The sequence below is a fragment of the Brienomyrus brachyistius genome, chromosome 10, assembly GCF_023856365.1.
Source record: "Brienomyrus brachyistius isolate T26 chromosome 10, BBRACH_0.4, whole genome shotgun sequence".
Taxonomy (NCBI): Eukaryota; Metazoa; Chordata; class Actinopteri; order Osteoglossiformes; family Mormyridae; genus Brienomyrus; species Brienomyrus brachyistius.
In genome coordinates this window covers 116,320-130,380 of record NC_064542.1, presented here as the reverse complement: position 1 = coordinate 130,380, position 14,061 = coordinate 116,320, and the positions used below count along the sequence as shown (strand labels likewise).

At 47.2% G+C, this 14,061-nt stretch overlaps 1 protein-coding gene across 3 annotated transcripts in view; it reads right to left on the bottom strand.

Annotated features, from left to right (window-relative positions):
• Nucleotides 1–14,061, bottom strand: part of si:ch211-26b3.4 (connector enhancer of kinase suppressor of ras 2) — a 94,840-nt gene that overhangs the window by 61,645 nt on the left and 19,134 nt on the right. For all 3 annotated transcript variants that reach the window (XM_049029665.1, XM_049029663.1, XM_049029664.1), the window contains exon 2: nucleotides 1,942–2,105. In XM_049029665.1, the coding sequence (XP_048885622.1) occupies nucleotides 1,942–2,105 (164 nt within the window). The remainder of the gene's footprint in view (nucleotides 1–1,941; nucleotides 2,106–14,061) is intronic.

Here is a 14,061-nt window from a genome sequence, read left to right as displayed (position 1 = left end):
CAATGGCACGAGGCAGGGGAACAACCCAGGATGGGGGGCCAGCCCATCGCAGGGCACACTCACACACCATTCTCTCACACGGGCAATTTAGCAAGTCCGATTAGCCTCAGCATGTTTTTGGACTGTGGGGGGAAACCGGAGTATCCGGAAGAAACCCCACAACGACATGGGGAGAACATGCAAACTCCACACACATGTAACCCAGGCGGAGATTCGAACCCGGGTCCCAGAGGTGTGAGGCAACAGTGCTAACCACTGCACCACCATGCCACCCCAAGGGCAATATTACAGGAATGCAAATCAATGGCTACATAAATAGGTAAAAATCTTACCTGCTATTATCTTCAATAAAAGCAAGACAAGAAAATGTCCCATGTCTACCTCTGTTATTACTGATGGATATAGAAAAAATCTACATTGACTAGCAGTTAACTATAAGAAGCCAACAGCTATTCCCAAGCATGTCAGCTTCTGACTCCAATTCATGTTCAGCCTAAGCCAGGAAGGGTACAGCACATGCTGCACAGAGGACAGTGTATGAGTCCACAGTGTTAACCCCTGAGCCTTCCACTCAGAAATTGATTTTTTTCTTTATTAGGACAGCAGATCTTCCATTGTATAAATGGATTGATGTAGACATGGCCAATAGCGGTTGGCTAACACCATGTTGACCTCCGTTTGACTGGTCTGCATCACTGCCAAGCCAATGAGAATGAATCCTGTGATTGGTACCCCAACAAGCCCATTACTGATTTGTCGTACCCTTGTAGGTTCCTCATGAAGCCGTTCACTGATTGGCCGTAGCCTTGTAGGCACTCCAACAAGCCCTTCACTGATTTGCCGTAGCCTCGTACATACCCCAACAAGCTCTGCACTGATTTGCCATAACCATGTATTCAGCAGGTCCTGTGACTGTGGAAATGTATCATGCCTCCTGTCGGGATTCCTGTGACTTCCACATTCAGTTTTGTCAAGCAAATGCAAGGGAGGGGGTGTGTTTAATTGGTCAGAATGAGCGAAAATAACAGTTGATTAGTGGCAAGCCAGTTTAGTAAGATGAAAAAGGGCGGTTAGAATTTATAAGTCAGAAGGAGACCGTATGGCTAAGTGGGACAAATGGTGTAATGAAGGAGCGTGAAATGCGAAGAAATGAGGGAGCAAGCGAGAAGTATGAAGTGTGGAGGAGTTAGAGAGAGACAGTAAGAAAATCAGGATAAAGAGTCGGGGAAAGATAGTGAGGTCATCTTCGCACCACCCCATCCTGATGAGTGTTGTGTGATACTTCATAGCCTCTCCTTTCATGCAGCAACAAAAAACAAGTCTTTGCATTTAAATGTCATGCATTATGTCCAAAGCCTAATAAATGTGATAATAGGGCACAGTAAATCCAGCGGGCAATTTCCTCTCTGAAGGTAGGCTTGACCATCAATTGTATCCTCAGGGTAAATTTACAAGTGAGGTTGACTGTAAGGAAACAACAACATATCTTAAGGGCACACACACAAAACAGAAACACAGACTGGTGTAGACGACAAGGTGAAAGACACACATATGGGACCCAACACCACCACCTCTCTCGACCTTCCTCTTAATCAAAATGGGAAACAAGAAGCCTGCTCTTTCCTAGGCAGCCCATCTCAAGTCCTTTATGTGTCATCAACATCCTACCAATTTAATTGGTTTGTTTTAATCACCTTGATCCTGTTTAAAGCTTGGAAGTTCGCCCACATCTCGTTAAACTTAGCTGTTGACCAGAACAGACTGCAGCTTGGTTAAGTTTGCAGGTGTGTTAACCTCTTTGTAGGGGCAGTAAACCAGTGACTTCAACATGTCAAGAGTCATGAGTCACTTAGCAGCCCCAGCAAGAAATATTCACCATTCAAGATGGCAAGGATTCCAGGAGGACAGAGCTGACACCGGGACACTGACGTGAGCACTCACCAATGCACACAGTAGGTCCACGGCCTCCAAGATGAGCTCCTGGTGCCCGATCCTGGTGACGCCCAACTCCTCAAGTTCCTGGTGTGTGATGTGCAGGAGCTGCTCCCCGTTGATCTTCTCCCGCTCAAAGTTCTTGATGTACTGCTGGAGGCAGTCGTCCAGGCCTGTGGGAATTGGAGAACGTTTAGCCCAAGTGCGACGACTCCCTGGGGGTGGTTTACGTGCTACTTTGCTTAACAAGATCATTATGTAGGACTCAAGTATCTGATTCACAGTTTCGCATACCTCTGTTTTACAGCCCCCTCCCACGATACACCCCTCTGCCACATGTACACATTGATAACTTTAATTAGCATGTCTTGAGAGTAAAGTCCTCAGGGTCCAATCTTTCAAGAATGCACAAAGGTGGACTTAGCAGTAGCACTCACAGGATACTCATACGAGTAACACATCATAACATATTCGGATTGCATCGCGGCTGTTTATTTAAGTCATCTTGACTGCTAACGACTGCTGTTAGGCCTAATAGATCATCGCATCTGATTCGCTTAATTGCCTTCCGACGTAGTCGCTTAATAAAGGAGAAAAATACATATTTTAAGCAATGGAAGGAATTAAATTAGCACGCCGATCTGTCATCAAGCCGATTTGTCAAAAGACACCGTCTGGTGTTGCCGCTGACACCAGTGAGCCATTTTCGGAATTGCTGACTTCTTAATTGTTATACGACAAGGTGCGACCAGCGTGTCGTTAATCATGGCGGATCACGCAGGATAGCGACAATAGGATGAAATTCTGTTCTGGAGTTATACAAGGCAGATAGTGGCCTTTCCTGCTGAAGGTTATTGGGGGGAGAGTGAGATGGGGTACAGTGTGGAGGGGTGGAGGCGCGGAAAAATAAATTTCCAAGCTCACAATACCATTCCAAGGCCAGGGAGCCCATAGAAACACCCCAACCTAACATCTTATTTTGGTCGCAATGCAGGAATGCCGATCTTGTGTTTGAGCATATTGTACAAGCACAATGAGCTGCAATTTCCTCCCCAAATGCCCCTTTGTTAAATTATAGCTATTTTTCTGAGAAATAGGAAGGATGCTCCACATCCCCCCCCACCCAGGACCGTATTTTGTATACAAATGAGCTGGTGTTTATCCGGTGGGGAATCTATTTGAATAACATTGTTAGAGATGTATTCTAAGAGCTGACTACTTTTGTAACTAGGACGAAATTCTTCCATTTACCGTCCACGGAGGTGGCGCGGAGGATCAGTCAGCGGACCTGTAGCTGTGTGCTTCTGGGCTTACGGCTTGATGCTCCCCCGAGAGAGCGTGGATGTCCTCCACATGCCAGCACAGGTTTTCTCCCACAGCCCAAAAACACATGATTGGCTGAATCGGTGTCTCTAAATCACCCAGAGATGGTCTGGCCTCCCATTAAGGATGTTCCCTCCCCCCCCTCCTGGGATATTCGGACAATCGTGTTCTGGATAAGCGGTTATGGAAGATGGATGGACAGTCCAGCACAGGAGAGCATGCTTCCTGTCATCTTAATGTGTGGTACCCGTCTGTCTTTTTCATACATTTGGCACGACTATACTGCTAATTCCATTCTATTAGTCTGTTATTCGGGGCGGCATGGTGGTGCAGTGTTTAGCACTGTCGCCTCACACCTCTGGGTCCCGGGTTCGTGTCTCCGCCTGGGTCACATGTGTGTGGAGTTTGCATGTTCTCCCCATGTTGTTGTGGGGTACTCCGGTTTCCCCCCACAGTCCAAAAACATGCTGAGGCTAATTGGAGTTGCTAAATTGCCCGTAGGTGTGCATGTGTGAGTGAATGCTGTGTGAGTGTGCCCTGCGATGGGCTGGCCCCCCATCCTGGGTTGTTCCCTGCCTCGTGCCCATTGCTTCCGGGATAAGTGGCTTGGAAACTGGATGGATGGGATGGATGGATAGAATGTTATTCAGTTAACGAGTATCATTTTGGAAAATGACATTTGAGTTTTTTTTTTTTTTTTGGAAAATTCCAGACGGGAGGAATGACCAGCAGGCAGGCGATATGGTCGTGTGTTATCTCCCCTCTCGGAGCCACACAGACGGCAAAGCGATGAGAGAGACGATCGGAGCACATTCTGCCGCCTCCTTCATGGCCTACCCAGGTGCTAACGCTAACAGGGCACTGCGGATACTACTGCTCCTGGGCTACCACAGCATCTCAGACAGGATGCAGAATTTTCTAGAGGTCTTTGTTTGTCAGTCATTGCGGGGTCCCTAAGACCAGGACTGGTGAGAGGGATTTCTCAATGTACATCTCGGCAGGCTAAAGCTCTCAGACCCGGCAGACCATTAGCATTAGTAGTGATTCTCTCTCTAGCTAATGAGGCCTGGATATTAGACTAAGCCTGTTCATCCGGTATTATGACATCATGAACTGGGGAAGAGAAGCTGGTTTCCAGCGAAGGCAGGAGGCCATCGGCATCCAATCCAAACTGGTGTTCTGGGTGGTTTTTATTGGTTGCAAAGGGGATGCCTCAAAGCTCCCGAAACCCAAGTAGAAATTCAAAAGACTGAAATTTAAGGCTTAAACTCATGCTTGCGTTTAAGCTTGAAGCTTATCATATAATAAAACCTGCAGGAACAGCCGCACCATTCCGTTTTCCATCTGATCCTTCTCTCGGCGCCCAGAAAAAAGTCCACCCCCCCAAACAGAAACAGTCCTCTCCCCCCATGAAGGATAGCGCTCCACATTCATTCCTCTAAAGCCGGGCTTGCTGAGCAGCTCCAGGATGGAAAATACAGCCTCAGACTGACCAAGTCTCCGATGGAAACAGCACGACTCTATTGTAACCCCCCCCCCCCCCAACTCCCCCCACCGCGTTGCCGTAAACGGGAAGAAAAACCGCGCTTCCACGGAAATGGGGTCTGCGCAAAACCCTCGCTGAGAGCATTTCTCCAGATGCCGAAAGCCCTGTCACAGCCCAAAACGCAGCGAGCTGGAAGGTGCTGAGCTCCGGTGGGCCCCAGTAGCTGCCGCAGGTGTCGGAATAAATCATTCCAGATAACCTGTATGCGACCGCCTCGTGATTGATTGGGCGAACGACACGGTCAAAGGAGGCTCCGCCGGGATTTTCATCATGCCCAGACACTGTGAATGTCAAGATGTGGGGTGATTGCCAATGAACTTGGGCAGATCAGTACAACACTCCAGCAATCTAAGATTACAATCACATTTCTAAAAAATATATATATATATATATATATATATATATATATATATATAAAAAGTTTGGAACATGACGTAAAATCGGTAACATGGTGGCACAGTGGGTATCGCTGTACCTCCACTCCTTCAGAGTTAGGGGTTCCAGTCTTCCTGGAGTCCAAAGACACATTAACTAGGGTCCCTAGCTTTTCCATAGCTTATGTGTGGGCTGGTTTGATTTCTCAGTGCTGCATGGGACAGACTCCCAACCTCCTGTGACCCTGTCCCGGATCAGCAGTTAAAAGACGGATGGTGTATAATGTAAACCCCTGTTGAATGATGTATCCTGAGAATTTTGACGACCCTCCCGCAGAACAACAAAGAGGAAACATCTCCAGGAACATTTAACGCTTGGGGGAACTTAAGGACAGAGGGAGGGGTAAATGTTCAAAAAGTGAAAAAACACAGTGGAGAGAATGCGTCAGCCACGCGGCAACACGGGCAGATTAAGGTGGTGTGAGAACGTAGCTCAGGCTAACGGCGATTAGCACACCACTCTCAGGTGCCTGAAAAACCAGGTTGACAGAAAGGAGAGAGGAGGAGAACGTCCTTTCATCTGAGGAGCAACAAGGGACCAAGTTCTGGGCACAGAAGACTGACTCATACTATAATCCCAGTCATTAGTGATTATTTATGAACTACCACTGTACCACTACCACTATAACGTCAGCACATTGTTATCCAATTGTATATTATATTGCTGGTATATTCCACATATTGTATGTATGTTATTGTTAACTACTCTGTTATTTGTTGTTCATCGTTATATGTTAAGTCCGTATGGTGGTAGGCAAGCAAGTGTTTCAGTGTAGCTGAATAAATGACAATGAAGTTTTCCTTGATTAAGGAAAGACGCAATGGGAGCAAGTTAGTCTTCCGAAAGACTGCAGACAGGAACATGCATCACTAAGTGAACACCGGGTATAAAGTGGTGACAAGCAGCTCCCGGGTACAGCCAGCACATGCCAGCGCCGCACGGGACGGAAGATATAACCCCCGAAATAAACTGCACAGGTCCACTACAGGAACACTGTACGTAAGAGCATATATACATATAGGGGGCGGGGCCTCAGGCCCCAGCTGACAGCTGATTGGCCCCTAGAATGTCCCCTCCCCCATCACTCATTGATTTTAAACATATCATTGGCTAATGATAAGGTTGGCCTCTCTCTGGAAATTATGGCTCCTCTTAACCCTGTCCTAAAACTCCCAGAATCTCCCCTAACTGTGCCGTCTGGAGAGGCAGAATGCTGAAGGTACAATTAGCCGAACGCTACTCTCACATGATATGCAGGCCGATGCGCATTTATCATCAGGGCACTGAAGTATGATTCACCTGAGCCTTTCGCATGGAAACCTTGACACAGTTTCTGGCGGGGCGGGGGGGTCGGTGTACTTTTGAATCACCTGCAGTGAAGACAGTGTGCAAAAACCAGTGCGAGTTCAGCTCCTGTAGCTGTACCCTTGAACAAGGTACTTAACCTGAATTGGCCAAGTAAAAACTGTTAACTCTATATATGGGTATACCCCAAATAACATCACATGCTAAGCAGTTTGCTGTATAATTATATCTCTCAGGTGTGCGCTTTGGGACAGGTAAGCATCCTGTTCTGGATGTCGACAACCTGGGATGGGCTCCAGGCTTATTTATGACCCCGTAGTGGTCCCAGCTCCCTTTACACACACTCACACACTCATGGGCGCCCCCTAGTGTCTGCCCCCGAAACTCTAACCCTTTCTCCCTTCTTATAGGAATATAGGCTATCTATCATAATGGATGGGAAATATCACCAGGTACTTATTCACCGGTTGTAGATATTTGATGTGTAGCAAACTGGGTTTTAGTATATACAGGGTTTTAAAGACAAAGTAAGAAAATCCTTCTTAAAGGACGGCTAAAATCGATGTTAAAATAAATGTGTAACATGCCACAGCCTGGATGCAGAGAGGAACGTAGCTCACATCTGGGCCTCCCGCACGGCGTGACGTGACAAACTAACACTCAGCTCATCTAATAATAACTCCTCCAGCTGACACCTCTGTGGACCCGGACAGCTCACGACAGCAGAGCCAGCTGGGGGCGCCACTGAGCTCTGGTTTAACCCCGCCAGCACCGAGGCCAGTGAAACCTGGAGGCGAGAGCCGGAGATGTGGACAGAACGCACGCGAACACCGGCATCTTCCAGTCCTCAGCCGATACCGCTCTTCTTATCGATACCGATAAAACTGATCGTAAAACCCTCGTTCATGTAAATGAAAATCGGCTAACAGAGAAATGAGGTTGAAAATGCCAGGCAGGAGAATGACTCCCCCAGATGACCTAAAGCAGTGCTGGCTGACTCCCGGTCATGCGTGAACCAAAATCTAAGACGGGCAGAGGGGGAACTTTGCCCCCAACCCCCTTCCTGCTCCGGCCCTGTCTCCAAAACTGCCATGTAGCCCCTGGCATGGCACTGGACCCACTGGGGGGGGGGTGTCTCATGGGACGTCACATGGGGTGACAGCTGGCAAAGTAGGTGGCCTTGTTTAAACTCAGTGTATCTTTCATTTATGGCACGTATTGGGTCATATGTGTTTCTAACAATAACCACATTAACCACAACTTCATGATGAACATTATATGACAATAACAAACATTACAATTGTATAATCATATAATGTTTGTATCAATGTATATTAAAGGTGTTAAAGTATGTTATATTGTTCAGGTACCCTTATGCTGTTTATTAATGTTCTATGAATATCTTATGAAGGTGCAAGCATTACCCGATGTTTTATGCCGACAGTATGGTTAAAATAGACATAATTTATGAATAAAGTTTAACAATTTTTTTATAAATTCAAAACAATGTTGGACTAGCCAGAGAAAAAACTTTTTTTATTATTACTGTTGCTGTTGCTAGCATTGTGTTGCTCATCAGATTTGGGCTCAGTGGCTGGAAGGTCATGGGTTTGAATCCCACAACCAGCAGAGTGACCAAGCCACTGTCGGGCCCTTAACCCCAACAGCAAGGCGGCTGTACACTGGCTGACCCACAACGCTGACCTCATAATTTGCTCTAACCTGTACATGTGTGTCTGCTGCTCTCATGGAGAGCAAGGAAGGATATGCGAAAAGTAGCTGCTGTCCCCAGGGGGGGTGAATGAAGTGCATCTATTCTATCATTACTATTATTATTCTTGTTATTTACTGATGGCCTTAACTTATCTTCCTATACTTTTAAAATAATTTGCTTTCTTATCTCTTGGCTGATTTTCGTCAGTCTGAACCCACATTCAGACAGAGTCCATCTTACTGTCGACACAAGTTTACCGATGTAAACAGTTTTAATTTGTAACTGGATTCCAGATGCAGCGAAGTGAATGAATTAATGCTGCACGCTAAGGGCACACAGATGCTGTCGGAGGACCAATCCGAGGATTAGTTTGGTTTAATGTTTCACCACGATTACCCACAAGCCCCAATTTCTGCATTTTTCCAGGGTAGCAGATGATTCATCAGCTTGGAATAAGCAGATCGGAAACGGCCCAGGTACATATTAACAATGTATAAATATTATGTTTATATAATATTTATATAATTCGGTACAGTGTATTTACATATCAATATCCTTGGCATTGGCGGTATTAATTACCGTCTTGAATTATAACGTTCCCTGTTTATGTAAATGCAGGTTTTTTTTTTTTTATTGGTGCTTGTGATGCTTGTGGTTTCTCGCATCCGGGTGCCGCTTTTGGAATCACTGCTCGTCCCTCAAATCTGATAGCCATCGCACCTTCCCCCCCCCCCCCAGTCGTATGTGGTGACTGACTCCTGCCGCCCATGGACCGTGGCGGGTGGGTCTGTGCGATGTCACCATGGGCGGGGGGGGTCAATCATCCTCGCTGGAATTGGAATCCTCTAGACTAGGCTCCAGGGGTGTGGTGAGGGCGGGACCACTGGCCACAGCTGAAAGCTGATTGGCTGTCGGAGTATCCAGAAAAGGGGATCAAGGCTTCAATGCCAGAGATTAGCGTGACACAAGACAAATTTAGTCTCTTTTGACTAACGTGGATCTTGTGTCCTGCAGCCAGCATGGTGAGATGATTCTGTTAAAAAAGACATATTGCGACCCCTTTGGAATGGAGATAACAGCCATTACATGGGAGGGGACCAGAAGCCAAAGCTGCTGCTGTAAAAAAACAAAAATCACAGTAACCTCAGCCCTACCTGCAAATTACCATTAACTTCACGATTAGGTGAATTTTCTGGTCAAGGTCCCCTTTAGGAACATCTGCCGTCTTCCGTTTTCTGAGAAAATCGTATTGCGCTGGTAATTACCGCCGCACACCTGTGGTGCTCAGCCGCGGAGCCGCCGCCGTGCACGGTTATATAAAAACCAGAATGAAAAAGACTCGGAGGGAAGGAGGCCTCACTTAGGTCCACGCGGCCCCCTCCCCGAAGGCCCCGGCTCTGCTCCTGACCTACTTCTGCATCCCCGGCTCTGTGTGGTCCACATCACACCGGCCGCACTCGTTTATTTCCCCATTTTAATTAAAATTAAATTAAAAACGCGCCTCACAACCTGAGAACAAGCAGGGAATTGCAGGCCCTTGCATTTCCGCCTGGGGTTCACTTCTGCTCATGGGGGGGGCACAGGACCCCAGAAGAAAATTTCCCATGACGGTTATGCATCATGCAAAGAGGACACCATGGAGCACCTACCACTGGGAAGAGGTAATGCAGGACGCACCCCAGCACTGGGCAACATGGGAGGGAGGAGAATGAGGACAAAGTGAGAATAGAGTGGGCAGACAGTGGACCCCATGCTCACTGGAAGAGCGAGTGGGTGATTTCTTTCTGTTTCTGAAGCCACCGTGTGACTTGATAACCCATCCCATCATTGACCCGGTTCTGATCCGCTACTGTTTCATGGCAGCGCTGCCTTACATCACGGTGATTCAGCGTTTCGGCCCGGCTGAACGTGACCCTGCCCCTCACCTCTCAGCACAGCCGCTTAATGACACCTAGGACACGGCGGCGGTTTCACTACCATCCCCAAAGTCAAGTATTGGTACGTCCCCTCGTCTAAAGGATGAATTGTTCTGATATCACTCTATTATTCATCTGGGGGGCATTCAGTGCCAACTCTCAGAATGGGGGGGGTGTTTTGGGAAACTGGCAGAAGAGGATGTTTTTTAAGCTGGGGGACATTAGAGAGGCCATGATTTATAGAGAGGGCCCAACATTATCATTAGCCAACGATACGCTTTGAATCAGTGAGTGACAGGGGGAGGGGCACTCTGGGGGCCAATCAGCTGTGGCTAACCTCTACATTCACCCATGAAATTTCCATGAACATCTGCACAGTGCTGGACTGTAGGTGAGAACTAACATAAGATTAATATTTCTCCCCCTTAGAGTTTAAGTCCTGTTCATGTTGCGTGATAGTTCTATTCTTTACCTGACAGCTTGGGAAGACTCACACTAACAAAAATTAAGTCCCACTAGTAGGACAAGCACCAGTATTCCCAGAACCAGTACAATCCGAGTCACAATTTGTTTGAAACAATAAAATAATAAGACTACAAAAGTAGTTCTGAAATTATCTTGCAATATCTGCACATGATCTGTAGAGTACGTATTACTGCATACTTTTGTGTTATTTCAATTCAAAGTAATATATCAATTGCATGTTGGCAATAATATTTAATTCTGTACATGTAAGAGATCTGGTTCCGCTGGTTCCTCTAAGTTAGATACTTTTTAGGAGCAGAAGGAAAGGAACAGAATGGAAGATGTCATCTTGGAAATCCATGCTTTGTAAACACCGTTGTCTGTGACCATCAGGCGTGCAATTATCCAGCTGAAATCTGGATGCTATTCTTGCAGAGATATACCTGCCGCAGGATTAAAGACGGGCGCATCATGCGTGCACGGCTGGGACTGTCATAAATGCGAGCCTCTTCTCGCTCACCAGCAGATTAAAAAAACGAACGACGCGCTACACAAATTTCGCACCATTAAATTTACCGTAGTTTCTACTGAGCAAAATAGATTTGCATGCCCAAAGTATTTTTAAAACTTTATAAACATGAACATAAATAAAGGTTCATAGACGGCAAGTTTTAAAAATATTTTCCTAAAAATGTAACAAAAAAAGGTATATCTGCGTGTGGGCAGGTGGGGATGTCGCTATCGCACCTAAAAACTACTGGTTTCATTCCTAGTGTATGTTCTGCTGGTCTGAGCAGGGAGCATAACCCAGAACTGCTGTCGTAAAATATCCAGCTGTATTGCACGGCTAAAGTTGCTGCTTTGGGGTGCAAAAAGCTACCAGCTCAGCAATTAGGCTAAATAAAAACTTTAATGTTGGAAGGAATGCTAGCTTTTTTTATTGGCTTTTTATTTGATTAATGTCCCCGTGGCCACGGAGCACCGCGATTATTAATCAGGAGAGAGAATGAAAACCTTTGCTTTCCTGAAGAAACCGTTCATTAAGCAATCGTTAATGACATTTTTTTAAACATTTCTAAAGAGCGGCTGTCAGTAAATTTTTGCTCGATATTCTTTCACATCAATAAATTGAGTTAAGTAACTTGAAAACAGAAACAAGCATGTCCACCCGAATTCCAAGTCAGGAATAATACAATTATTATTATTATTATTATTTACTAGCTTGCACTTTCGTTTCAATACCGTGATTCTGTCGTTTTCTAAGATCCCCGTACAGAATGCTTTAGACATCTTAGACGATGAAAAAGCAGAAGGTTTTAAATAAAGATTCCTTACAGGAAAATTGCCCCCTTGTAACGCGCTGAAGAATGGATATAATCGCATGAGTTTTTATTACTCGCGTTGGTCTTACCTTCATAATTATGATAGTAAATAGTAAAAATGCATTGAGCTCATTTAGCTGTAATGGCCCAGGAATCCCACGCTCGTGTTCATATGTCTGCCGGCTGGAGGCTGCCTCACATCCACAACACACCCCACTGACAAAAGAAACAATTAACTTTCACCGTGCCCCAGCCAAACACACATTATTCATCTCAAGACATCCCGTGATTTTAATATGGACCTAGCAGCGTGTTGGTATTTAATTATCAAATAAAATTTTTGTCTTGAACTGTAATGGATGAAGGTGTCTTTAAAGGTCAGTTAGCCTCTGTTGCTAATTGGTTGGTTGGTCTTCTAAGCATCATGGGAGTGAAAATAGAGCCTGGAAGCTTTATGCTCACTTTGGAGCGCCCCCAGGTGGACGGAGCCCAAGACTGTAGCCTATTGCACGTTTCCTCGGCCGTACTGCTGCGTTGAGGCCCTGTTTGGTGCAAACTCATCACTCTTGGAGCGGCATGCAGCGGGTCCCATCCTCCACGGCCCAGTTCTGTCAAGTTGGGCTCCTTGGCCACACAACACCTGCAGAACTTGTGTGTGACATCATCGTCTGAGCAGCATCTGCCCTGACCTTGTGCTGGCTGTCACCCCCCCCCCCCCATAGGGCCCTGTCACATGAGGCACAGCTGCTTCCAGTCCCTTGGCGCTAAGCCCCCCCCCACACACAGACACAGACACAGACACACTGGCACCCCTCAGCCTCCGCTCTTGACAGCTCTGTCCAGGAAAAAGAGAGGAAGCCAAAAAAGAGCAAAAAAAAACAAAAAAAAAAAGGCGAGAAACAGAGGGGGGGGGTGCGGGCGTTTGGGCCCCGGTACAGCGCCTCCCACTGCGAATCAGCGGGTCTCCTTCCACACGCCCTTCGCTGCGAGCCTAATGTGGCAGCCCGCGCGAAAAGGTCGTTCGCAACAGCGGCCTGCCTAATGAGCGAAACACCCAGGCTCACCAAACGCTGCATCTCTTCATACAATCATGGCGGAGGCGACAGCGGCACGCCGGTCACACTTCAGGGTGGGGGGGGTGGGGGGGGGGGGCTGCATTAACGAGCGTGAACGAACCTCTCTGCGTCTCATCACGACTTGGTCAGCCGCTAAGCAGACATTACGCAACAGTAATGTGATTCACGTCAAGAGAAGTACGGTGGCCCAGTTTTGGAAAAGGCCGGTCCGTTTAGCCGGGCTGTGTTCCCGCGTCGGACGAAGCCAGCAGCAGATGGTGGACATTACATTATTCATAAAAAGCAGCCTGCGTTCGATGGCCTGTTGGGGGACAGTGGACTCTGCAGGTCATTTTTCCGGAAAATACGAAATGTTGTCTTTTTACACTGTACAGGCCGGACTAATGGACCCCCCAAACCACCCTGACCCCTTTGCATCCTCTGGCCCCATTTTCAGCATTGATCCCATTCCCTGTTCATCATCAGCATAGCGAGGCAGAGCTGCTGCCCGGCTTCACCCGCGCGTCGTTAGTGGGACAGGCTCATTCCTTTGCTCGGCACACATCTGTGGAAGCGGTGGCCGCTGATGCTCGATGCTGCAGACAGCTGTGCCTCCTCCCATTTCTAGCAGCTTTGCCTGAATGTTGTCGCGTGAGCATTTATGGGAAAGGCCTGCTGGGATGGCCAAGAGGATCTTAACAGTATCCTGCCTCTTCTCCCAGAGAGGGTTGGGGGAGAAAGAGAGGGCAGGATAGGTGATGGTGGGGAGCAGGCAAGAAGAAGGGATCAGTGATGGGGAGAGAGACAGACAGACAGTGAATGAGAGAGTGCAGGAGAGAAGTGGGGGGGGCAGGGGAGGAGATGTGGGGAGAGAGAGAGAGGGGAGGACGTGATGTGGAATGGCAGAGAAAGAGATAGAAGGAGCAAGAGTGTTGAGGATGTGGAGAGACGGGGAGGGGAGGGGGCAGGAATGTGAGGGCACAGAAAAATGGGGAGAGAGAGTTTTAAAGGTGATGAGGAAGGTATAGGGAGATTTGATGTGGAGAGA